This window comes from Amblyraja radiata, chromosome 2 (assembly GCF_010909765.2).
Source record: "Amblyraja radiata isolate CabotCenter1 chromosome 2, sAmbRad1.1.pri, whole genome shotgun sequence".
In the NCBI taxonomy this organism is placed as follows: Eukaryota; Metazoa; Chordata; class Chondrichthyes; order Rajiformes; family Rajidae; genus Amblyraja; species Amblyraja radiata.
The window spans coordinates 133,208,251-133,233,462 of NC_045957.1; the positions used below are offsets into that span (position 1 = coordinate 133,208,251).

The 25,212-nt window shown below is 43.8% G+C and overlaps 1 protein-coding gene across 3 annotated transcripts in view; it reads left to right on the forward strand.

Annotated features, from left to right (window-relative positions):
- The window catches only part of pdss1 (decaprenyl diphosphate synthase subunit 1), a 26,809-nt gene continuing 1,597 nt past the window's right edge, over positions 1–25,212 (forward strand). Inside the window, exons 1-10 of one of the 3 annotated variants that reach the window (XR_004410636.1) lie at positions 1–173; positions 3,711–3,778; positions 9,147–9,279; positions 11,932–12,059; positions 14,149–14,290; positions 15,158–15,269; positions 15,352–15,461; positions 16,535–16,615; positions 16,710–16,823; positions 19,263–19,336. Coding sequence is in view for 2 of the 3 variants with exons in the window: in XM_033016068.1 (XP_032871959.1) it covers positions 30–173; positions 3,711–3,778; positions 9,147–9,279; positions 11,932–12,059; positions 14,149–14,290; positions 15,158–15,269; positions 15,352–15,461; positions 16,535–16,615; positions 16,710–16,823; positions 19,256–19,336 (1,113 nt within the window). In the remaining variant the exon portion in view is untranslated. Of the gene's footprint in view, positions 174–3,693; positions 3,779–9,146; positions 9,280–11,931; positions 12,060–14,148; positions 14,291–15,157; positions 15,270–15,351; positions 15,462–16,534; positions 16,616–16,709; positions 16,824–19,255; positions 19,337–25,212 lie in introns of those variants that run through there. The other 2 variants (XM_033016068.1, XM_033016073.1) reach the window with 2 other exon arrangements.

The window sequence follows — 25,212 nt, forward strand, 5'->3', positions numbered from 1 at the left end:
GAGGGCGGGACGAGACGAGACCAACCAAAATGGCGCTGCCTTTGAGCCGTTGCCGCGCGTGGAACGTGAGGCGGGCGTTCGCGGGCGGAGTGTGGAGCGCGAGCGGCGGTTTCAACGGTCACTGGGCTGGGCTGCCCGTGGCGGGAGATGGCGGGGGCCGCGGGCGCGTGCAGGTAACAGGCTCGAGGGAGGCAGTTGAGTCCAGGGCAAGGTTATCTTGCCTTCCCCACAGCCATCAGGCTATTAAACCTGGCTCGGACAATGTTTCTATGTTTCTATCCTCTTGCTTGCATGTTGCATGTTTCACATCTGCAGTGTAACCGCGCCCCCAGGGCAAGGTCATCCTCCTGCATGTGCATGTTGCCACCGGAGCCTGCAGTGTAACCGCGCCCCCAGGGCAAGGTCGATTAGGTGCAAACTGTGGAATACGGACGTCGTTCTTTCCGGTTTAGACGGAAGGTGCTCGGAGACTGTGAGCAGTCTCGATCTTGGATGTACCATTTGCAACTGTGAAGGAAGCAGATCAAAATATAACGTTTTAAAAGGAATTAAAGGAATATACTTCCTTTTGAAGTATCTAAAGGAATTCGATTGTGCTTAAAGACTAATTGTCAGGTGTCACCAAAGCCTTGGTGTAGGAATGATGGGCTAAACGGTGACGTTCTGCCAATGTACCATAGTTCAAGTTCAAGTGAGTTTATTGTCATGTGTCCTTGTATAGGACAATGAAATTCTTGCTTTGCTTAAGCCCACAGAAAATAGAAGGAATTTACTACAAAACAGATAAATGTGTCCATATACCATGATATAAATAAACTGAATAAATAAACTGGTAAAGTGCAAATAACAGAAAGTGGTTATTGATAATCAGAGTTTTGTCTGAGCCAGGTTTAATAGCCTGATGGCTGTGGGGAAGTAGCTATTCCTGAACCTGGTTGTTGCAGTCTTCAGGCTCCTGTACCTTCTACCTGAAGGTAGCAGGGAGATGAGTGTGTGGCCAGGATGGTGTGGGTCTTTGATGATACTGCCAGCCTTTTTGAGGCAGCGACTGCGATAAATCCCCTCGATGGAAGGAAGGTCAGAGCCGATGATGGACTGGGCAGTGTTTACTACTTTTTGTAGTCTTTTCCTCTCCAGGGCGCTCAAATTGCCGAACCAAGCCACGATGCAACCGGTCAGTATGCTCTCGACTGTGCACCTGTAGAAGTTAGAGAGAGTCTTCCTTGACAAACCGACTCTCCGTAATCTTCTCAGGAAGTAGAGGCGCTGATGAGCTTTTTTGATAATTGCGTTAGTGTTCTCGGACCAGGAAAGATCTTCAGAGATGTGCACGCCCAAGAATTTGAAGTTCTTGACCCTTTCAACCATCGACCCGTTGATATAAATGGGGCTGTGGGTCCCCCTCCTACTCCTACTCCTTCCAATGTCCACAATCAGTTCCTTGGTTTTGCTGGTGTTGAGGGCCAGGTTATTGCGCTGGCACATCTTACAATGATTTACAATGATATGTAAGGTGCTGTTCATTTGGAATTAGTATCAACAGGCTGAGCAGTGAATTGACATAACGGTATGTGTTCATCACTGTCAAGTGCAATGTATCTGATTGGTATAAAACAAATGAAGTGGGTCGTGGTGATTCGGGGAGGTTTCAGGAAAATATATGGTTGAGTAAATGGGCAAAAAGGTGGTACATGGAACATAACGTGAACCTGTTCACATTGCACAAGTGCACTCAAGTCCCTCTGTACAATGACACCTACCAAATCTCTTGCTATTTAAAAAAAAAAATTTTTTTAATTTATATTTTCTTACAAAATGTGAACCTGTTCATACTAGACAATCATGATCATCGGCGGTCACTCGAAACGAGTATGACTGTCCACTCCACTCCATAGGGTCGTCTACTTGTGGGTCTGTGGAGGCCGATCCGCGATCCACACACCTTGGTGCAACGTGGGCAGTGGAGACTGGCGGTGATTGATAGTCGTCGAGCCCCCTTCTCTCCTTACATTGCTGTCGCTGTATATCTGTGACATGGCGTGGTTCCATTTCATGAAATGCAGCTCCTTCTTGCATGGATTTCCTCCAGGAGCGCCTGTCCAGTGCAATGTGTGCCCAGTTGCTTGATGTGATGTGGAATTTCTTCAGACTGTTCTTGATGTTGTCCTTGAAGCGTTTCTTTGGCCTGCCGGGGGCTCGCCGACCTTCCTTCAATTGAGAGTACAGGATTTGTTTAGGGATGTGGATAACATGGCCAGTCCATCGAAGTTGGTGCTGCATTATTGTGGTGGTGATGTAACACATGATTACAGTTGAGCCATTTACAGTGTATAGGGTAAATTAAGAGTGTGGAGCGATTGTAATATGTGATTGTCGATCTGCTTCTGTGGCTAGCATGCAAATAGTCACCTGGGTTGGGTGCCATCTTGGAAGGCGGGCTTTGGTCTATGTACCTGTGGAAGGATACTCTTGTGAACGAGAGTGCAGCAAAGATTAACCAGATTGATTCCCTGGATGGTGTTTTTTTTTGTTTTAGAAAGTGATTTAAGCAAATGCACCAATGTTCACAAGTTAAGAAGAAAGAGATGATCTCAATTATACATAAAATTCATATCAGATGTAGTGGGATAGTTGTAGTTTCCCTCGAACAAGAGTGTCGAGAAGTTGGAGTAAGTTGCAATTTCAGCCATTCATACTTTACAAAGTATAAATGAGAATATGTTGCACACATTTTTCTCCTGAATACAGCTTCTACAATGGAACCTCAACAATGTGCAGAACAAAGTAGGGCACTAAGTTTTCACTCCTGCTACAAGGCTCCTTTGATCCCATGTATATCCCATGTTTACGACCCATTATATTAAGACAAGTTAATAGGCTGATCGGAACATTACCTCCTATGTTTCCCACTAAGTTATATAATTTCTTACTATGGGTGTGTATTTCTGATCTTTCATCACTGGACAAAATCCTCAAAACTTTAACAAACAACAGACTGGGCATACCTTTATCACGCATCATAATAGCTCAAAAACACAAGTTCTCTACTAACTCAGAAGCAAATCAGACTGGATAATAACATTGTTAATGACTCCCGCATCCCACAAAATTATTTTTTAGGCACAGTAAACCCTCGATTCAAAGGACCTCTTTGTAATGGATTTTGGTTATAGTGGACTGGCCTACCAATGGCTGCCCCCATGACCCCCTGCCTGCGCTGTTTGCAGCGCCAGCTGCCACAACACCGATTGTGTCGCCTACACTATGGCTTGGAGCGCCAACTACTCCTGTGCCCCATCTCGTGCAGCCTCCCCCGTCACATAGAGCGCTGTCTGCTCCCATTCTGCCTCCCCAGCCACTTGCAGCACCAGCTGCCCCCACACCACGCTGCCTCCTTGGCTGCCCCCATGCCACTTCCCCGGCCAGACCTTCTGCTTCCACCGCCGGCCCACAAATCTTCCTCGGTCGTTTGCATGCCATGCCTGCTGCCGCCACCGCCAACCCTTAGCTGCTCTCCAGCTGCTCACGGGTCGTAACATTGTCTCCACCGATTAAAACATTACATACAAACAAGTCTGAGCCAAAGACTTTAAGTAATAAAACAAGCTGATTCATTTTTCCAGTTGACGATAAAAGGGAGTCTGTAGAAATGATTGTTCTTTCAAATTAAAACTAGCCATTTATTTAAATAAACTTCTTTTCCTTCAAAGGAGTTGCATTACTATCGAAGAATCCATTTAAACACTACCATTCACAAGAAGCCAAATTCTTCATGGAGGTAAGAACTCTTTAAGAAAATAATTTGAATGATTTGGATGTTGAGCTGGTGCGCTACTGACTGAGAACTATATTCTGCACTGTATGTGCAGGAAAGAAATGCAGATGCTGGTTTAAATCGAAGGTAGACACAAAATGCTGGAGTAACACAGTGGGTCAGTCAGCATCTCTGGAGAGAAGGAATGGGTGACGTTTGGGGTTGAGACCCGTCTTCAGACTGATCTTCTCCTTTGCTCTACCTATTGTACTTAAGTTTGGTGTGAATGTATAGTGTAGGGTATTATCTGATTTCAAGTCAAGTTTATTTGTCACATACACATACAAGATGTACAGTGAAATGAAAGTGGCAATGCCTGCGGGATTGTACAGACCAACAGAACAGAACCAGTATTTACGTTTTTTTTTAAAGACAACAGTAATTACGCCCCAGTGAGATCAGAGTTTACAGTCCTGATGGCCTGTGGGAAGAAACTCCGTCTCATCCTCCGTTTTCGCAGCGTGACAGCGGAGGCGCTTGTCTGACCGTAGCAGCTGGAACAGTCCATTGCTGGGGTAGTAGGGGTCCTTCATGATCTTGATGACTCTGGATCTGCACCTCCTGGTGTATAGGTCCTGCAGGGGGGGGGAAGGAATGTAGTTCCCATGGTGTGTTCGGCTGAACGCACTACTCTCTGCAGAGCCTTCCTGTCCTGGGCATTTGATTGGATAGCATAGAACACAAAGCTTGTCACTATCTAGATTGTTTACCACCAAACTATGCTTTACAAAATTCCAATTTTTTTTGATGGAAAAGGAACAAGCTTATATAATTTCATGAAATCATTCTTTGGTGATGATCTTTTAACATGAGCCTATTTGCTTCCATTTTTCAGTGAAGATTCATGGGTCCAGGTCACATTTTGTCAACAAGTACAGTGCAGCTTTGTGAGCTATGTATGCTTTTAGATGAGAAGTTAAGCTGCGAACTTATATGATGAACATAAGTTCTCACACTCCTTCATAGGAAAACAGATTTATCCCTGGTATCTCAGGGCTCGAAATTAACGGTTGCCCGGGTGCCAATGGCCACCTAACGTCCCGCCGGGCAACCTAAAAGCCGTGTCATTTTGCCCGGCTTGGGAAGCACCCGGGACACATGCACACTGCCATGGCCAGCACATCCTTCCACCTGCACATGCACCCAACCACAGCCAGCACATCATCGGCCGCCCTGCACATGTGCACTGCCACGGCAACTGGCCGGCGCCGGGCACTTTCTCCCTCCCTTTGTATTGTGGGAGATCTGGCTGCCATTGCTGTCCAGTTGCCGCCTCGCCATCTCCTGTTTTGTATCATGTTTACATATTAAAACGCTTGACTTGGACTTGCGCAAAAAAGGGATCTTGGGGGGGAAAAAAGAGCTACCTTAAATTTAGTCGCGTCTGGTTGGGTAACTATGGCAGGGTGAAGACTTTTCCATGCTTTAATTGTGCGGGCAAACTCCATGGAGCAGCCAGCATCTCTGGATAGATTCAACATATTCAGATGGCGGCGGCGCGGGCACATCACGACGCCCCGTGTCTCCCAAGAATGGGAAAAATAGCGACATTTCCCCTCTATGTCGCTATTCCAGGGAGATGCTAACTGCATTTCGTTGACTCTACTGTACACTGACAATGACAATTACAGTTGAATCTGAATCTATCCTGTCCTCGGGCAGTGTCTGTGTTAAATTTGCACATTCTCCCTGCAAGCGTGTGGGTTTCCTCCCAAATCCCAAAGACGCATTGGCTTTGTAGGTTAACTTGTCTCTGTAAAATTGCCCCTAATGTGCAGGGAGTGGGTGAGGAAAGTGGGATAACAGAACTTGTGTGAATGGGTAGACAAAAATGCTGGAGAAACTTAGCGGGTGAGGCAGCATCTATGGAGCGAGGGAAATAGGCAACGTTTCTGGTTGAGACCCTTCTTCAGACTGATGTGATGGGGGAGGGGGGGGGGGGGGTTGGGAAGAAGAAAGGAAGAGGCAGAGACACTGGGCTGAGGGAGCGCTGGGAAGGGGAGGAGAAAGCAGGGAGTATCTGAAATTGGAGAAGTCAATGTACATACTGCTGGGGTGTAAACTGCCCAAGCAAAATATGAGGTGCTGCTCCTCCAATTTACAGTGGGCCTCTCCCTGGCCATGGAGGATGCCCAGGACAGAAAGGTCGGATTCGGAATGGGAGGGGGAGTTGAAGTGTTGAGCCACCGGGAGATCAGGTTGGTTATTGCGAACTGAGCGGAGGTGTTGGGGGAAGCGATCGCCAAGCCTACGCTTGGTCTCACCGATGTAGAGCAGCGGATGCAATAGATGAGGTTGGAGGAGGTGCAGGTGAACCTCTGCTGCACCTGGAAAGACTGCTTACATCCTTGAATGGAGTCAAGGGAGGAGGTAAGCAACAAGTGTAGCATTTCCTGCAGTTGCAAGGGAAAGTGCCAGAAGAGGGGGTGCTTTGGGTGGGAAGGGACGAATTGACCAGAGAGTTACGGAGGGAACGGTCTCTGCGGAAAGCCGACAGGGGAGGTGATGGGAAGATGTGACCAGTGGTGGGATCCCATTGGTAGACAAAGCTGGAGAAAATCAGCGGGTGAGGCAGCATCTATGGAGCGAAGGAATAGACAATTTCGGGTCGAGACCCTTCTTCAGACTGATGTCGGGGGAGGGGGGGGGGGGGGGGGGGGGGGGGGGGGGGGGGAAGGAAAGGAAGAGGTGGAGACAGTAGGCTGTAGGAGAGCTGGGGAGGGGAAGGAGGGAGAAAGCTAAGACTACCTGAAATTGGAGAAGCCAATGTTCATACCGCTAGGGTGTAAACTACCCAAGCAAATATGAGGTGCTGTTCCTCCAATTTGCGGTGGGCCTCACTCTGGACATGGAGGAGGCCCAGGACAGAAAAGTCGGATTTGGAATGGGAGGGGGAGTTGAAGTGTTGAGCCACTGGGAGATCAGGTTGGTGTAAATACAGCAATGTGTAAAAAGAGTTGCGATACTGTATTATAATTTTGCTGCATGTCATTGTGGTATATATCATGTCTTGAATGGTGAATATGTTTAGTTTGTGACTTTATTTGAAGCAGAAATAACATGTGAATGCTTCATTGAGCATAATTCCGACTGGTAGCTACGCACTTCGTCCGAGCACATTATCGCACGCGTCACGCAAGCCATCTTAAATGACCACTCAAACTGGCAACCTAAAAAGCTGCCAAGGTTGCCCGCTGACAACAGAGAAAAAAAGTTAAGTGAGGGCTGCAGATGCTGGAAAAATCGAAGTTAGACAACAATACTGGAGAAGCAGCGGGTGAGGCAGCATCTAAGGAGCGAAGGAATAGGTGATGTTTTAGTTCGAGACCCTTCTTCAGACTGATGTGAGGGTGGGGGGGGCTGGAAGAAGAAAGGAAGAGGCGGAGACAGTGGGCTGTGGGAGAGTTGGGATGGGGAGGGGAAGGAGGGAGAAAGCAAATACTACCTGAAATTGGAGATGTCAACGTTCATACCGCTGGGGTGTAAACTACCCAAGCAAAATACGAGGTGCTGCTCCTCACTCTGGCCATGGAGGAGGCCCAGGACAGAAAGGTCAGATTCGGAATGGGAAAGGGAGTTAAAGTGCTGAGCCACCGGGAGATCAGGTTGGTTTATGCGAGCTGTACGGAGGTATTGGGCGAAGCGATCGCCAAGCCTGAGCTTGGTAAATCCCTGGTAGTGTTCATCGCTTGGTGAACATAAGCCATGTGAAAATAGGCTGTTCCACCTGTCTCGAAACAGCAACTGTATTTAAATAATTTGTGTTTTTTGGAGTTTTGAAACATCCTTAAGCAATGAAACGCTTCACAAAAACAAATCCACCTTCCAACATTCTAATCAAAATTAATAGGTTAATTGGCTTGGTGTAAATGTAAATTGTCCCTAGTGTGTGTAGGATAGTGTTAATGTGCGGGTATCAGGTTGCTGCGGACTCTATGGGCTGAAGGGCCTTTTTCTGTGCTGTATCTCTAAAGTAAACTAAACCTTGTGAGTTAACTTTAAATGACAGGGATAAACTTGTAAAAATCCCAATCACCAGGATAAAGTAATGGAGAAATTAGCAGGGCTAAGATGGACAAAATGTAGATCAGTGTCACGCATGTTATGAGTCATGCTTTGTAGCTCCGCCCACTAGTTTAACAGAAAGCTTCTCTTCCCTTTCTCCCTCAGTCTTAAGTTATGTGTTAAGATGAAGTTACCTATGCTGTAATGCTAATATAGTCTTTGGATCTTAATCACTGTGCGTGACTTAAGTTATTCCAACAGCAGAGCTCAACACAAACCAACAGGATGCAGTGTCATTCACCCAAGGGTTTTAAAGAAAATTGCTGCACAGATAGTGGACCCATTCATGAAGGAAAGGTTTTAGGGTGAAAAGGGCCAAAGCACTCATTGCTGGATACTCTGCTTCTGCCTTTAGACTTTAGTCATACTGTGCGGAAATAGACCCTTTGGCTCATTAAGTCCGCACTGACCAGCGATCACTCTGTACCCCAGCACCATCCTACACGCTAGGGACAATTTATAATATACATAAGCCAACTAAGCTACAAACCTGTACGTTTTTGAAATGTGGGAGGAAACCGGTTCACCTGGAGAAAACCCACGTGATTACAGGGAGAATGTAAAAATTCTGTACAGACAATACCCATAGTATGGACCAAAACTTTTCAAAAGCATTATCTTTGAACCAAGTCTTGAAGCATGAAATTTGGCTAGATCAATTTTGGGTAACATGCTTTTGGGAAGACCATCATTGGTTTGGAGAGAATGCTGTGTATGTTTAATGGAATAATGGATTGCAAAATGTTGGTTATATGGTAGAGCAGCTATAGTTCATTTTGAGCAGATTGAAGAAATGTTCAACATGAAGTGTTTCATAAAATAAGAAATTATTTCCATTAGCAGAGAATCGAAAAATAAAAAGGACATGGTCAGTGTAGTTGGCAAAACAATGAGTTAATGTTTTTCTAATTGTATAATAAATTGTTTTGCCATTTTCTGCAGTATTCTCTGAAAGATAGTGGAAACATTAACTAAAAAAGAAAGTAGATTAAAGCTTGAAGGGGGTACATTGTGGAAAAGATAGAGAGTGGGATTCAGTTAAATGCTGTTTTAAATAACTGACACTGAATGATAGCTGCATTGTGTTTTGTTTTTGATTCTGTGAAAGCTTATTTGATAATATGGTAAATACAGTAGTCTGATTATTACACCATTTTAAAATAAATTAAGGTGTTACTTTTTTGCTTTGGATTAAATGAAATACAAAACATTTTCAAATTTGATTTTGATGCAGAAGCCAATAACACAAATTATACTCTTATTCTAGAACTCCATCCAGACTTATATCCACCACGAGGACTAAATGCTGCTGTAATCAGGTGCAGAGTGACAAACAGTACAAAGACCCTTACACACTAGCTCAGAAAGATTTGAAGAACCTATATGATGAAATTAAGAGGGTAAGTTTGTCTAAGAATTTTATCTTTCTTTTTGAACATGAAGAGTACAATGTAAATTTGCATGAAAATGACAGAATAATACAAACACATGCCGACTCCTGCCTAAATTGGCATTTAGGTGGCAGTGTATAAAAAATGGTGAAGAAATTCACCGAGTACAGTCTAGTTGACTGATTATTTGGGTAACGGGTATTCCGCAATTTACAAAAGGGCTATATTCCAGGAAAATGTATCGTTCAACTCGCATTCATAAATCAACAAGACATTTCCCATTCACCTTGGTTGCTATTCTGTACTCAAGAATCTCTCTCAAATGAGCAGGAAATTTAGTGCATCCATCCAGATATCTGAAATCGTCATTTTATTAAAAATTAACCCTAGAAAAATGAATATACATATTGCACCCTTTTGGGTTACTTATCAAATAAAATGTACAAGATCCCGATGAGGCTCTAGAGCAGGTGTATCTTCTGAATGGGAGACTGGTGACTGCCTTAAAAGGCTTGCCTGATTTAAAGCAGATTTTTTTTTTTTTCCCCCAGGCAGTTTTTATACAAATATTTAAAACAAGAGTGTAACATGTCAGAGGGCAGGACCACTTGAGGATAAAGGAGGAAATTTAAGCTTAGAGTCGGAGGATGTGGGTGAGGTACTAAATAAGTACTTTGGTTTAGTATTCACCAAGGAGATTAACATGAAGGAAAGTGACATCAAGGTGCAGTATACTAATATGTTAGTGCAGTTTGAGATCAAGCATGAGGTGTAGTATGTTTTTTGGAAGGGAATTAAGGTAGATAAGTCCCTAGGGCCTAATGGAATCTGTCCCATGTTATTGAGAGAGACAAGAGGAAAATCCTGAGACCTTGACAAAGAACTTTTCATTCTCTCTAGTCACAGGGAAGGTCCTGGAAGACTGGAGAATAGCCGATGTTGCTCCTTTTAAAAAAAAAAGGGAAGTAGGGAGAATCCAGGGAAGCAAAGAGAATCCAAGGAATCCTAAGCCGGTGAGCCTCACATCAGTGGTAGTAAAGCTAATGGAGACGATTCTTGGACATGAGATCGACTTACACTTGGAAGAGAATGGGCTAACTGGGGACTGTGAGCATGGCTTTGTGTGGGACAGATCATGTCTTACAAATTTGACATCGGTTTTTTCAAGAGATGTCATGGGTGATTGTGGGTAGGGCGGTGGGTGTTATCTACATAGATTTTAGTAAGGCATTTCATAAAGTTCCTCCGGGTAGGCTGATCCAGGAGATTAAGTTGTATGGGATCCACAGTGACTCGGTAGTTTGGATTCAGAACTGGCTTATCCATAGAAGGTCGGGGGTAGTGGTGAAAGGTGATATTCTGGCTGGTGGTATATTACCAATGGTATTCTACAGGGATCAGTGCTGGTACCGACCGCTGCTGTTGTGATATATTTGGACGAAAATGTTGATGGGTTGGTAAGTTTGCAGATGGCAAAAAGTGATAGAGTGGTGGACAATGAAGGCTGTCAAAGGATATTGCTGGATATGGATTACTTATAGGTATCGGTGGAGAAATGGCCAATGGGGGCAATGCGAACAAGTGTGAGGTGTTGCACTAAGAAGGGTAGGATTGACTCACAATGTCAACAATCCTTTTGCCTCCACCGATGATGCTCACCCAGCTGTTCCTCCAGCAGTCTTCTCACCCCAGATGCAACAAGAATAGAGTTCTCCTGGTCCTTGACTTTCACTCCACCAGCCTCCGCATCCAATATCGTCGACGGACATTTCCGTCAACACCAACGTGATCTCATCACTAATCGCATCTTCCCTTCCGATGTGGGCTCCTGTCGGAGAGACAAAGTGTAGACTCGGTGACTACTTTGCTGAACATGTGCTCGGTCTGCCTAGGCCTACCAGAGCTCCTAGTTGCTAACCATTTTAGTTCCCCTTCTCAATCCCATACTGACCTTTCTGTCCTAGGCTGCCGTTCTTTGCCAGTGAGGCTAAACGCAATCTGGAGAACAGCCCCTCAGATTCCACTTATAACCCAGCGGTTTGAACATTGAATTTTCCAAGTAGCCAATCCACAACAGCCTCCTTCCCATGCTCCTGAAACCTTGCTGACATCGGATCGGTTTCTTCCTTCCCCCCCTCCCCCCACACCACACTTACTCCATTTGCAATGGATACATAGTTCACAACATTTTCTTATTGTAAACTTAACGATTGACAACATTTTATCCTTTCGGGCTCACACATCTCTGGCATTTGTCCAATAATCTGCCTATCAAGTAACTGCATCGTCTATGTTCATCTATTACCAGTCATGCTTTATCGTGCTCCTCCTCTCAGCTTTCTTCCTCTTCCCCCCCCCCCCACTGTTAATCTGAGAAAGGGTTCCTGAATCATTACCTATCCATGTTCTCCAGGGATGCTGCCTGACCCGCTGAATTACTCCAGCATTTTGTGTCTATCCTTAACTGCCTTGCTACCTTCAGAAGATGACTAATATGATAGTGACAGGAGGTGATGAATGGCTGGAACTTGATTCATGGTCCTTCGTTTGTTGGTGTGTTTGCCTGAAATCTAAATGGAAATAATTGATGGATTCAAACACATTTAATACGTAAACCTTTATTTATGATTGCTAATTTGTGAATTTGTCATACATTTTCAGCAATTAGCAGTGTCTTCAGATCTTAAAGAAATCTGTGATTACTATTTTGATGGAAAAGGGAAGGCTTTTCGGCCCATGGTTGTGATATTAATGGGAAAAGCGTGTAATCTCCATCATGGCAAGAGCAGGCAAGTAATGTTGAATTTTGTATACTACTAGACCAAGTGCAGACCCATTGGGTCAGCTCCTTCAACGCAAGATTCCAAAACTCACCTGTTCCCCCAACACGAGCTGTTCCGCCAACGCAATATTGCATCACAGGCATAGCCCCCAACTGTGCAAGCGAGGCTTATTTCTCCTCATCCCCCAGCACGCCCTCCTCTTCCTCTTCATTTCCCTCTAACCCCAGAGAGGGAGGGGGGTAGAGATGGAGATGGGGGTAGAGAGCGAAGGGGGTTGTGGAGAGGGAGGGGGTGTAGAGGGAGGTGGGGGTGGAGAGGGAGGGAGCAGGGAGGGGGGTAGAAAGGGAGGGGGTAGAGGGGCAGAGAGGGAGGGGTGGAGTTGAGGGGAGGGAGGGGGGTAAAGTTGGGGGAGGGAGGGTATAGAGAGGGGGGTGGAGAGGGGAAAAGGGAGGATAGAGGGAGAGGGCAAGGGGGGGTAGAGGTGGGGGGGAGGAAGGTAGAGAGGGAGGGGGGTAGAGAGGTTGGGAGTGAGGGTAGATAGGGAAGGAGCATCTCCCTCCTCTACCCCTCCCCATCTCCCTCTACCACTCCCCACCCCATCTCCCTCCTCCTCATTTCCCTTCACTCCCCTGCCTCAGGACCTACCCAGGTCGTAGAGCAGGGCTTGGAATTCGGCCTGGTTCTCGTACTCAGCCTGGCCCTGGATTCAGGCTTGTCCTTGGTTCCAGCGGCGGCCTTTTTTTCGGTCCCGGGCTCAGCTCTCACTCCAGCTGGAGCAACAGGCTCGGCTCCAGCCGGGGTCCGTGGCACCAGGTGTCAGGCGCTAGCAGCAGCAGCCACGCGAGTGCGCTGGAGTGCCCCTCCCTCCCGGAGTGTCCCGTCCTGCCTTGCGAGTCCATTGGTTTTTTTTCCCCCAAAATTGGTGAGTTTTCTGGCTTTTTTAAAAACTTTAAACAATTTTAAAATGTGGAAATATAGGTGGGAATGCGACGGGAAGATGTTTATCGCCTCGACGGGAAAAATGTAAGTGGAATGTGTGAAAATGGGAAGACTGGCCTAGCGTTTGGAAGAAAATAGGAAAATAGAAATACACACACACACACACACACACGACAAAGTGTTTTAGTAATAGTATAGATTAGTTGAAATAATAGGCTTTGTGTCAAGCAACAATCATCTGAAGTGTTACTAATGCAATTAGTTTTGGTTATACTGAATCTGTGACCCTTCTGATAGAAGCAAAATCAAAACATAAAATATGGTACCTCATTTAAATTGTCCAGTGTTAGTTAAAATCATAACCTTTAAGTTTTATCTAACATGATAGATCACTGAATATTATTTTGCATCTTACCAGTTTTATGTTGGGCGGGGTGGGGGTAGAAACTAGTTGATTCCTGCAAAAATATTTAGTAGAGTCATTCTGTAGCAATGTGTTCATCTCGGACTTTAATGGGTTTTAGATAGGTCAGTGACAATGTTGCTAACCGCTATTGCCGATCCAACTAATACAAATTAGATTTCACCGTGATGGGTGCGGGGAACGTTCTGCTAGGGGTGGTGTTGGAGGCAGATGCAATACTGGCATTTAAGAGGCATTTATTTAGGAGGGAATGGAGAGAAATGTGCAGGCAGAGGACCTGGCATTAGTTAGCCACAGATATTGTGGGTCAATGGGCCTGTTCCTTTGCTGCTCTGATAATCCAAGCCCATCAAAACCAATCATTGAGCTTTCTGATTCTGTACCATTGTAATGAGGCTGGGGAAGACAACAAATGTTAATGTTTATTGGCCCTCAACTATATTATAATACTGTGGAGGCATGATTACTGTATAAAGTGACGTGTATTTTGTAGTATGGACAAAATGAACTTAAGGGAGTTTGTTTAAAAATGGAAACTATTTATAATCTGGAATTAGCCTGAAATGGATTCTATTATACAGTTTGGGTTAGTGCAATTTCATGTAAAATGGGAAAGTACAAGGTTTTTTTTCAACATGCATCTATCCATATTGCCTAAAGTAGCATTTTGCATGAATCTGTTTTTTTCCAAAATTTACAGTGCTATTTATTCTTTCCGCGTGTGCTATTTAGGGAATTGTTGAAAAGCCAGCATTCTGTAGGTATGATTGTGGAGATGATCCACACTGCCAGCCTCGTGCATGATGATGTTATTGATGGATCAGAAACTCGACGGGGTAAAATTACAGTAAATAAAATCTGGGGAGAAAGAAAGGTGAGTATAACTACAAGGAAATTATTTGTCAAAAAGTGAACAACCAGATAGCCAATATTATACATTTTAGCTGCTAATGTTCAATACATTTCACAATGGTTTGTCTATTTTGAGCTGAGCAATAAGACTAGGTTGATCCTTGACCTGTTTACTTGTGTCTGAAATCAATGTCCACAGTTGAATGGAAGTACATGGCATTTTCCTTGCACCAAATTGCTCAATTTGGCTTTTGTATTTCTGGCTGACAAAAATGATTTGGCTGCCACAGCTTTTGAACTGAAGTTTGTGCATTTGAGTAGCTTGAGAGGGTGAGCTTACATGGTCCTCACCACCCAGTGATGACCCCTTCTCCTGTCTCCAATGGACCCCTCCACTTGGACCCCCCCCCCCCCCCCCCGGATGGCCCTCTACCTTCTTTAGATCTTTTCATTTCCAACAGCCGGCGGAACATCAACCGGCTCAAATTTTCCACTCCCCTTACTCACTCTAACCTCTTCCCCCCCCCCCCCCCCCCCCCCATCCTGCACTCAAATTCACTTGGACTATCTCCGACCTCCCTAACGTTCCTAGATCTCACCGTCTCCATCACAGGAAACGGACTATTGACTGACATCTACTACAAACCCTATTGACTCCCATAGCTAGCTTGACTACATTTCTTCCCACCCTGCTTCCTGTAAAGTCTCTATCCCCTACTCCCAATTCCTCCGTATGCGCCGCATCTGCACCCAAGATTATTTTTTTTACTTGGTGTAAAGGCTTTCACCAGATTACTATTGTATTTTGAGTGGTAAGTCAAATCAAGAAGCTTTGCAATAACTTGAGTTATTGATACTATATGAAATATTTGTTTCCCTTTCTTTATAGGCAATTTTGGCTGGAGACTTTGTTCTCTCTTCAGCCTCCATGGCCCTTGCCCGCCTTGGTAACACCACTGTAGTATCCATTTTTACTCGAGCAATTGAAGATTTGGTACGAGGTTAGTTTAAATGTAACTTGATGGCATAAAATAATTTTAGTGTCAATGGTTTATTAATCTGTACTTTTGTCTTCCTGTTTAGGGGAATTTATGCAGCTGAGTTCCAAAGAAACTGAGAATGAGAGATTTGTACATTACCTTGAGAAAACATTTAAGAAAACTGCAAGTCTTATAGCAAACAGTTGTAAAGCAGTATGTACGTTCTGTCTTAAGTAAAGCAACTGGAATTATGTTTGGTGGTTGATTTTGTAATGTTCATGTGCTTGATTTTGTTATCTTTTTTTGTCCTAATAACCAGTATTGACCATTTCAGAACTTTGTATACTTTTTCTTTTTTAATGAAATGTTCAATACTTGGTTTCCTCCTCAAATATATCTCTCAACTGTTTTGTCATTCTAGCTGACCAGGTCTTAAATGGCTTTTAAAGACTTGAATAAGGATTGAATTTTGAAAATAATTTATTTCACCTGATCCTTTTCCTGGTCTTAAATTGTTTATCTCCCTGCATCTCTCCATTTGAGGACCCAGCCTTGACGGTGGATTCCAGTTCCACGGTCAGCAATGAATTCTTTAATACCTTACTGAATTAATACCTTGCCAGAATATGCATAATATTGTGTTTATTTGTAGTTGGGCCTGATTGGTGCCTGTACTCATCAGTGCATGGAAATCCTAATTTCCTTCCTTCTGTCTCCCTCATTGCAAAGACAGAATTAACACAGTAGATCATAGCCTTTGAAGCATGGATCAACTAATTCAACCCAAACGAGGAATCAAACTGGTCTCTGATTTGGGATTTCCAGCAATACAAAAAAATGAGAGACATTGACAAAGTGGATATTCAGTTTTTTTCCCCCAGGTTGGGGAAATCTAAAACTAGAGGGCATGTTTAAGGTGAGGGTAATTATTTAAGAGACATAGGGTAAATTTTTCCATATAGAGGGTGGTGAGTAAGCAAGCTGCCAATGGAGGGGGGTACAATTACAATGTTTAAAAGACATTTGGTGTGTACATGGATAGGAAAGTTGAGAAGGATATGGGCTAGCAAATGGGACTAGGGTCAAGTTAGCGTCTTGGTTGGCATGGACAAGTTGGGTCGAAGGGTTGTTGTCATGCTGTATAACTCTGACACTTTAGTGTACAATACATTGTTTTTGAATGAAGTTGGCAAAAATCAACCTACCATTTTAAAAATCCAAGTGTTATTGGTGTACAAAATTAACAGTCATGAATTATAGTTATACTTATTGATTTTTAAATCCAGGTCTCGATACTTGGTAATTGTAATTCAGAAGTCCAGGAAATTGCATATCAATATGGGAGAAACCTTGGGATAGCTTTTCAGGTAATCCTAATTTATAATACCAATATATTATAGCATTCTATGCACAAGATGACAATTATTTTCAAAATGTATTCCTAATATCTATTTGTTTTAGTTGGTAGATGATATGCTGGATTTCACCTCGTCCACTAATCAATTAGGGAAACCAACTGCAGCCGATCTAAAGCTTGGATTGGCAACTGGCCCAGTGTTGTTTGCTTGCCAACAGGTAATGTGAATAATATTATTTCTAAATGCATTAGAGTTAATCATCACAATCAAATAAAAGTGTGATTCTACATCAGTTTCCCCCGAAGGTCACTTCCATTACAAAATCTACTAACTTCACCACCCATGATGAGTTGCATCATGTGTGTACTTAACCCTACAAATGCAATGAATGCTAAAAATAAGTTTAAGGACAAATATTTCTGTTTTTTCTGAGAACCTGAGGCTGCTGATGAACATGCCAATCTTTCAAATAATTTCAATTGAATACTGTACACTAGTAATTCAATGTCTAGAAGTTATGGAGGTGACTCAAAGGCTTATTTGTTTAGATAATGAAGCAACTTAGCCCCACAAAATCTGAATCGTTGGATTCAGTCCTACACTTTGCTAATATCACAGGGGTAACTAAAATATGTTTATCTCTGAGGAATTTACCGAACACCTGCATATCCTGTAGAGCATTAATTATTTTTCGACTTTTAAAGTCTTTGTGACGTGGTGTGTGTTTTTTTTTTAATGGATTTTACATGCATTAAAATGCCTGTGCCATTTTTACCAGACAGAGTTTGGGGATCTTTGTATTGGAATCTACAATTGTTTTGTTAGTTTCAATGCATATCTGAATACTTTGAATTAAGGATGCACAATGAAAAGAAAATCCTGCAAATGCTGGAAATCTGAAATAAAAGCCCAAAAATACACCTGTGGCAAGAAAATGGAATTGACATTTCTGATTTAAAATATCAGAACTGTGAAGAGAGGACAAGTTATAAGTTGTACAGAAACTGAAGAAGGAATGAATAGAAAGGAATATATTTGGATGGCACGGTAGTGCAGCTGGTAGAGTTGTCTTACAGAGCCAGTTACCCAAGTTTCCTCATGACCTCAGCAACTGTCTCTTTGAAGTTTGCATCTTCTCGCTGTTGACTGCATTGATTTCCTCCAGGCGTCTCCTCCCATATTCCAGAAGATGTGCAGGCCTGTAGGTAAATTGGCCTTTGTAAATTGCCCATCTTGTGTAGGGAGTGGAGGAGATGGTGAGCAAACATAGAAGTCGTGTTATCTGGTGATGGATGGTCAGCATGGCAGCCCAAAGTGCCTGTTTCCTAGCTGTATCTCAAACCAAAAAAAACGTTGAAAAGGCGAGGTCAGAGTTTGTCGAGTCATACAACGAGGAAACACTCCCTAGAGCCCAACTTGCCCATGCTGATCGATGCCCAATGTAAGCTAGTCCAAAGTGCCTGCAAATTCCTCTAAACCTTTCCAATCATGTAGTGTCTTTTAATTGCTATCATACCTGCCTCAACTATCTCCCCTGGAGTAAAAAAAGGTGCCCTTCGGGTTCCTGTTGAATTTCTCCTAATTTTCTTGATTTTCCCCTACCCTCGGTAAAAACTGCATTCACTATCAATTCTCATTATTTTATACACCTCTATAAGACCCCCCCCCCCCCCTTGGCCTCCTGTGCTCCAAGAAATAAAGTCTTAGCCTGCCCAATTTCTCCCTATAGCTCAGGCCCTTAAGTCCTGACAACGTAAATCTTCTGCACTCTTTCTAGGTATGATAATAAGCTGTTGAAGAGGCCATTTAGTGGTTAAGTTAATCAGGATTGAAAGTGAGAAAGTAAAAGAAAATGCAAAAGCTTTTAAATTTAGAGTTATAGGAAATGCCCATGGTCAGGATGGATGACCTACAACAAAACTGGCCAATTCTAGCAAAAATAAACCGTTACTTGAAAAGGTAAAATTCAGTGCTTATTCCACTAGGTCACAACATGCTTGATTTCTATGAACTGTTGGAGGCTGAGGGACCTGATAGAACTATGTAAAATTGTGGCATAAGCAGGTAAATGTTCTGTTTTGCTCAGGGTGGAAATGTCAAATACACGAAGGCAGTGATACATTCTTTAAATTACTCCTAAATTTAGGAGTGAAATCAAGTACGTTTTGTTTGCATAGTGAAAATTGGATTGATTTTTTTTTTCTCCCTCAGACTGAAACTTGAGATTTCCAAAACAAATTGATTATTTTTAAAGGAGTTTGGGTATGCATCAATTTATATTGCATCGCCTTTACAAAGTTGTGTTACAAAGTTTTTTTTTAATAAGTGGGTGAGGGAGGCACCGACTGGCTGCTGTGAAAAGTTTAATCTGATCTCCTTGGATTCATGTAGCATTGTTTATTCAAGATCACATCTGGAACATTCTCTTTCAGGGCACGACAGGTAATCCTGGAGTTAGAATCAATGAGTACACGTGCAGTGAATGCACAATTTTCTTAATTATGTGAGACAAAGTACTACCTGATCCTTTAAGATGTTTGGCAGCTGGAAGTTATAAGAGATAGATAAATAAGTGTATATCAATTTTTTGACTATCAACAAAGAATTGACATGAATTCTCTGAAAACTTATAGTGCTCATCTTTTTAAGTTTCCAGAACTGCATGCTTTGATATTGAGGCACTTCAGTTCAGATGGGGATGTAGATCTGGCTTGGGAATATGTCCAACAGGTAAGAATCAATACAAAAAATCATTTCTCCAGGAAATGAGTAATGTATTTGTAGTCAATCGTTTATTAATCAGCTATCCTTGTGATTCTATTTCCACACTGGTGTTGGATGCTGGGTCAGAATTCCATAAATCCCTATTTATAAAATAATTGATGTGATCAGTCATTATGAACAAGGGAAGACCTGTCTGCAGTAAGTTTGCATGAAAGTAAAAAGTTGGGGGTCATTTTTTGGCATCTTAAACATGTGATCAATAGAAAGGGATCTGTAAGGATAATGAGTGATTATAATAACCAAACCGCAGGGGGTAGTCATGGTATTGGCCTGCAAGTGAGATCATTTGACCACTGGCTGGATGGGGTAAATCCAACCAGTTTCATGATTCTGGTGAACTTCTACCGCTGCACCATCGAGAGCATCCTTACCAACTGCATCACAGTATGGTATGGCAACTGCTCTGTCTCCGACCAGAAGGCATTGCAGAGGGTGGTGAAAATTGCCCAACGCATCACCGGTTCCTCGCTCCCCTCCATTGAGTCTGTCCAAAGCAAGCGTTGTCTGCGGAGGGCGCTCAGCATCGCCAAGGACTGCTCTCACCCCAACCATGGACTGTTTACCCTCCTACCATCCGGGAGGCGCTACAGGTCTCTCCGTTGCCGAACCAGCAGGTCCAGGAACAGCTTCTTCCCGGCGGCTGTCACTCTACTCAACAATGTACCTCGGTGACTGCCCATTGGAGTCAGTTGCTAATAGATTGTTTATAGTGTCCGTTATGGGAACACCAAGAATGGGGATGCTGATCAGCTAACCTGTAACACTTTGGACCACGTCTCCATTGGTTTCAGTGTATATAATTTTAGTTTTAGCTTTAGGTCGTTGAACATCAAATCTGATATTAAACAATGAAAATTTTGAATATTTAGTGTAAATCCTAACATATCTATTACAAACCCACTGACTCCCACAACTACCTCGACTACACTTCTTCCGACCCCGTTTCCTACAAAGACCATCCCCAGCTTCCAATTCCTCCGTCTACACCCCATCTGCGCCCAAGAAGGTGTTCCATACCAGGATATCCGAGATGTCCTCACTCGTCCTCTCCGTGCTCCGCCTCACCCTAGTCGCAACAGAGACAGTCCCCCTAGTCCTTACCTTTTACCCCATCAACCGTCGCATACAACACATAATCCTAATTTTCACCACCTCCAATGGGATCCTAATACTAGTCACATCTTCCCAACTCCACCCATTTCTGCCTTTCACAGAGACCGTTCCCTGCACAATTCCCCAGTTAAATTGTACCTTCCTCTGCAACTGCAGAAGATGCAACACTTGTCCCTATACGTCGTCTGTTGACTGTCCAGGGACCCCGACAATCGTTAAAGGAACTGCAGATGCTGGAAAATCGAAGGTAGACAAAAGTGCTGGAGAAACTCAGCGGGTGCAGCAGCATCTATGGAGCGAAGGAAATAGGCAACGTTTCGGGTCGAAACCCCTTCAGACTGATGTAGGGTGGGGAAGGGCAGGAAGAAGAAGGGAAGAGGAGGAGCCAGAGGGCTGAGGGAGAGCTGAGAAGGGGAGGAGACAGTGAGGGCTACCTGAAATTGGAGAAGTCAATGTTCATGCCGCTGGGGTATAAACTGCCCAAGCGAAATATGAGGTGCTGCTCCTCCAATTTACGGTGGTCCTCACTCTGGCCATGGAGGAGGCCCAGGACAGAAATGTCGGATTCGGAATGGGAGGGGGAGTTGAAGTGCTGAGCCACCGGGAGATCAGATTGGTTATTGCGGACCGGTGCATGGGGAGAGAGAGCAGTGTTACGGGGCATGGAAGAAACCCTGGTGAGAGCCTCATCTATAGTAGGGGAGGGGAACCCCGTTCACTGAAGAATGAGGACATCTCCGATGCCCTGGTGTGGAACACCTCATCCTGAGAGCAGATGCGGCGTAGACGGGGGAATTGGGAGTAGGGGATGGAGTCCTTACAGGAAGCAGGGTGGGAAGTGTAGTCTAGATAGCCATGGGAGTCAGTGGGTTTATAGTGGATGTCGGTCAGAAGTCTATCACCTGCGATGGAGATAGTGAGGTCAAGAAATGGTAGGGAAGTGTTGGAAATGGTGCAGGTGTATTTGAGTGCCGGATGGAAGTTAGTGGTGAAATGGATGAAGTCAGTGAGTTGTGTGTGGGTGCAGGAGGTACCACCAATGCAGTCGTCGATGTAGCGGAGGTAGAGGTCGGGGATGGGGCCCTGGTACGTCTCGAACAAGGATTGTTCGACGTACCCTACAAAGAGGCAGGCATAGCTGGGGCCCATGCTCGTGCCCATACCTGCGCTTTGTATGAGGAAATGGGAGGAGTCAAACGGAAAGTTATTAAGGGTAAGGACCAACTCCGCTAGGTGGAGGAGAGTATCTGTAGACGGGGATTGGTTGGTTCTCCGGTCAAGGAAGAAACCGCTAGGCGAAGGAGAGTATCTATAGACCCCGACAATCATTTCACGTTAGGCAGAGGTTTGCTTGCACCTCCTCTAACCTGCTACTGTATCCGTTGTTCAAGATGTGGCGTCTTATACATCGGCGAGACCAAACATAGACTGGGTGATCGTTTCGCTGAACACTTTCGCTCGGTCTGCCTGAACCTACCTGATCTGCCGGTTGCTAAACACTTTAATTCTACTTCCCATTCCCACAGACCTTTTTTCCTTGGTCTCCTCCATTGTCAGTGTGAGGCTAAAAGCAAATTGGAGGAGCAGCCTCTCATATTTCGCGTGGGCAGCTTACAGCCCAGTGGTATGAATATTGATTTATCCAACTTCAAGTAACTCAGGCATTCCCTCTCTGTGTCCCTCCCCAGCTTAGAAACATAGAAAATAGGTGCAGGAGTAGGCCATTCGGCCCTTCGAGCCTGCACCGCCATTCAATATGATCATGGCTGATCATCCAACTCGGTATCCTGTACCTGCCTTCTCTCCATACTCCCTGATCCCTTTAGCCACATCTAACTCCCTCTTAAATATAGCCAATGAACTGGCCTCAACTACCTTCTGTGGCAGAGAATTCTGTTTTTCTCATCTCGGTCCTAAAAGATTTCCCCCTTATCCTTAAACTGTGACCCCTTGTTCTGGACTTCCCCAACATCGGGAACAATCTTCCTGCATCTAGCCTGTCCAACCCCTTAAGAATTTTGTAAGTTTCTATAAGATCCCCCCTCAATCTTCTAAATTCTAGTGAGTACAAGCCGAGTCTATCCAGTCTTTCTTCATATGAAAGTCCTGACATCCCAGGAATCAGTCTGGTGAACCTTCTCTGTACTCCCTCTATGGCAAGAATGTATTTCCTCAGATTAGGAGACCAAAACTGTACACAATACTCTAGGTGTGGTCTCATCAAGACCCTGTACAACTGCAGTAGAACCTCCCTGCTCCTATACTCAAATTCTTTTGCTATGAATGCTAACATACCATTCGCTTTCTTCACTGCCTGCTGCACCTGCATGCCTACTTTCAATGACTGGTGTACCATGACACCCAGGTCTCGTTGCATCTCCTTTTCCAAATCGGCCACCATTCAGATAATAGTCTACTTTCCTGTTTTTGCCACCAAAGTGGATAACCTCACATTTATCCACATTATACTGCATTTGCCCACTCACCCAGCCTATCCAAGTCACCTTGCAGCCTCCTAGCATCCTCGTCACAGCTAACACTGCCCCCCAGCTTTGTGTCATCCGCAAACTTGGAGATGTTGCATTCAATTCCCTCGTCCAAATCATTAATATATATTGTAAATAGCTGGGGTCCCAGCACTGAGCCTTGCTGTACCACACTAGTCACTGCCTGCCATTGTGAAAAGGACCCATTTACTCCTACTCTTTGCTTCCTGTCTGCCAGCCAGTTCTCTATCCACGTCAATACTGAACCCCCAATACCGTGTGCTTTAAATTTGTATACTAATCTCTTATGTGGGACCTTGTCGAAAGCCTTCTGAAAGTCCAGATATAACACATCCACTGGTTCTCCCTTATCCACTCTACTAGTTACATCCTCGAAAGATTCTATAAGATTCGTCAGACATGATTTACCTTTCATAAATCCATGCTGACTTTGTCCAATGAATTCACCAGTTTCCCCACTGGACTAGCTGGTCTGTAATTCCCCATTTTCTCTCTCACTCCCTTTTTAAAAAGTGGGGTTACATTAGCTACCCTCCAATCCTCAGGAACTACTCCAGAATCTAAAGAGTTTTGTAAAATTATCACTAATGCATCCACTACTTCTGCGGCTACTTCCTTAAGTACTCTGGGATGCAGCCTATCTGGTCCTGGGGATTTATCGGCCTTTAATCCATTCAATTTACCTAACACCACTTCCCGGCTTACCTGGATTTCATTCAGTTCCATCATCTCATTTGACCCCCGGTCCCCTGCTATTTCTGGCAGATTATTTATGTCTTCCTTAGTGAAGACAGAACCAAAGTAGTTATTCAATTGGTCTGCCATGTCTTTGTTCCCCATGATCAATTCACCTGTTTCTGACTGCAATGGACCTACATTTGTTTTAACTAATCCTTTTCTCTTCACATATCTATAAAAACTTTTGTAGTCAGTTTTTATGTTCCCTGCTAGTTTTCTTTCATAATCTATTTTCCCTTTCCTAATTAAGCCCTTTGTCCTCCTCTGCTGGACTCTGAATTTCTCCCAGTCCTCTGGTAGGCTGCTTTTTCTGGCTAATTTGTACGCTTCATCTTTTGTTTTGATACTATCCCTGATTTCCCTTGTTATCCACGGATGCACTACCTTCCCTGATTTATTCTTTTGCCAAACTGGGATGAACAATTGTTGTCGTTCATCCATGCAGTCTTTAAATGCCTTCCATTGCATATCCACCGTCAACCCTTTAAGAATCAATTGCCAGTCTATCTTGGCCAATTCACGTCTCGTACCCTCAAAGTTACCTTTCTTTAAGTTCAGGACCCTTGTTTCTGAATTAACAATGTCTCTCTCCATCCTAATGAAGAACTCAACAATATTATGGTCACTCTTGCCCAAGGGGCCACGCACAACAAGACTGCTAACTAACCCTTCCTCATTACTCAAAACCCAGTCTAGAATAGCCTGCTCTCTCGTTGGTTCCTCTACATGTTGGTTTAGATAACTATCCCGCATACTTGTAGCTTCTTGTTTTCACCCAACAAACAAGCTCACAATGAGCTGTTTCCTTTATCATAGTTCCTTTTTTTGCATATCTTGCATTCATTGTTCTTTATCTCTCTCTACATCATCGTCTATATCTCTCGTTTCCCTTATCCCTGACTAGTCTGAAGAAGGGTCTCGACCCAAAACATCATCCATTCCTTCTCTCCAGAGATGCCGCCTGTCCCGCTGAGTTATTTCAGCTTTGTGTGTCAAACTTATCTCTACATAGAAATACAAAATTGCCTTGTTTCTCTTGGAAGAGTACAAAACGGAGTCTGAAGAAGGGTTTCGGCCCGAAACGTTGCCTATTTCCTTCGCTCCATTGATGATAAGCTGCACCCGCTGAGTTTCTCCAGCATTTTTGTGTACCGTCATGAGACTAAGATTTGACTTGCAGTGCCTGTACATAAAGGATCCTGTTCAGGAAGGGATTGTGCACAATTACAAATTGTATTTGCCCAAGCCACTATAATAGCAGAGCCTTTCCTATTGAGCAACATCAGCTTAAAAAATTGCTATAATACTTTCATGGCTACAATTGTTGGGGACAGTTTAATTTTACTGTCTTTTTAGTGGAATTAGATTTGTCAATGAGTCGTAGGCAAGAATACCTATCTCAAGTGGGAAGTTTAAAAGTTAAGGTTCTAACCTTTTAATACATCAACATCCATTCTTAAATGT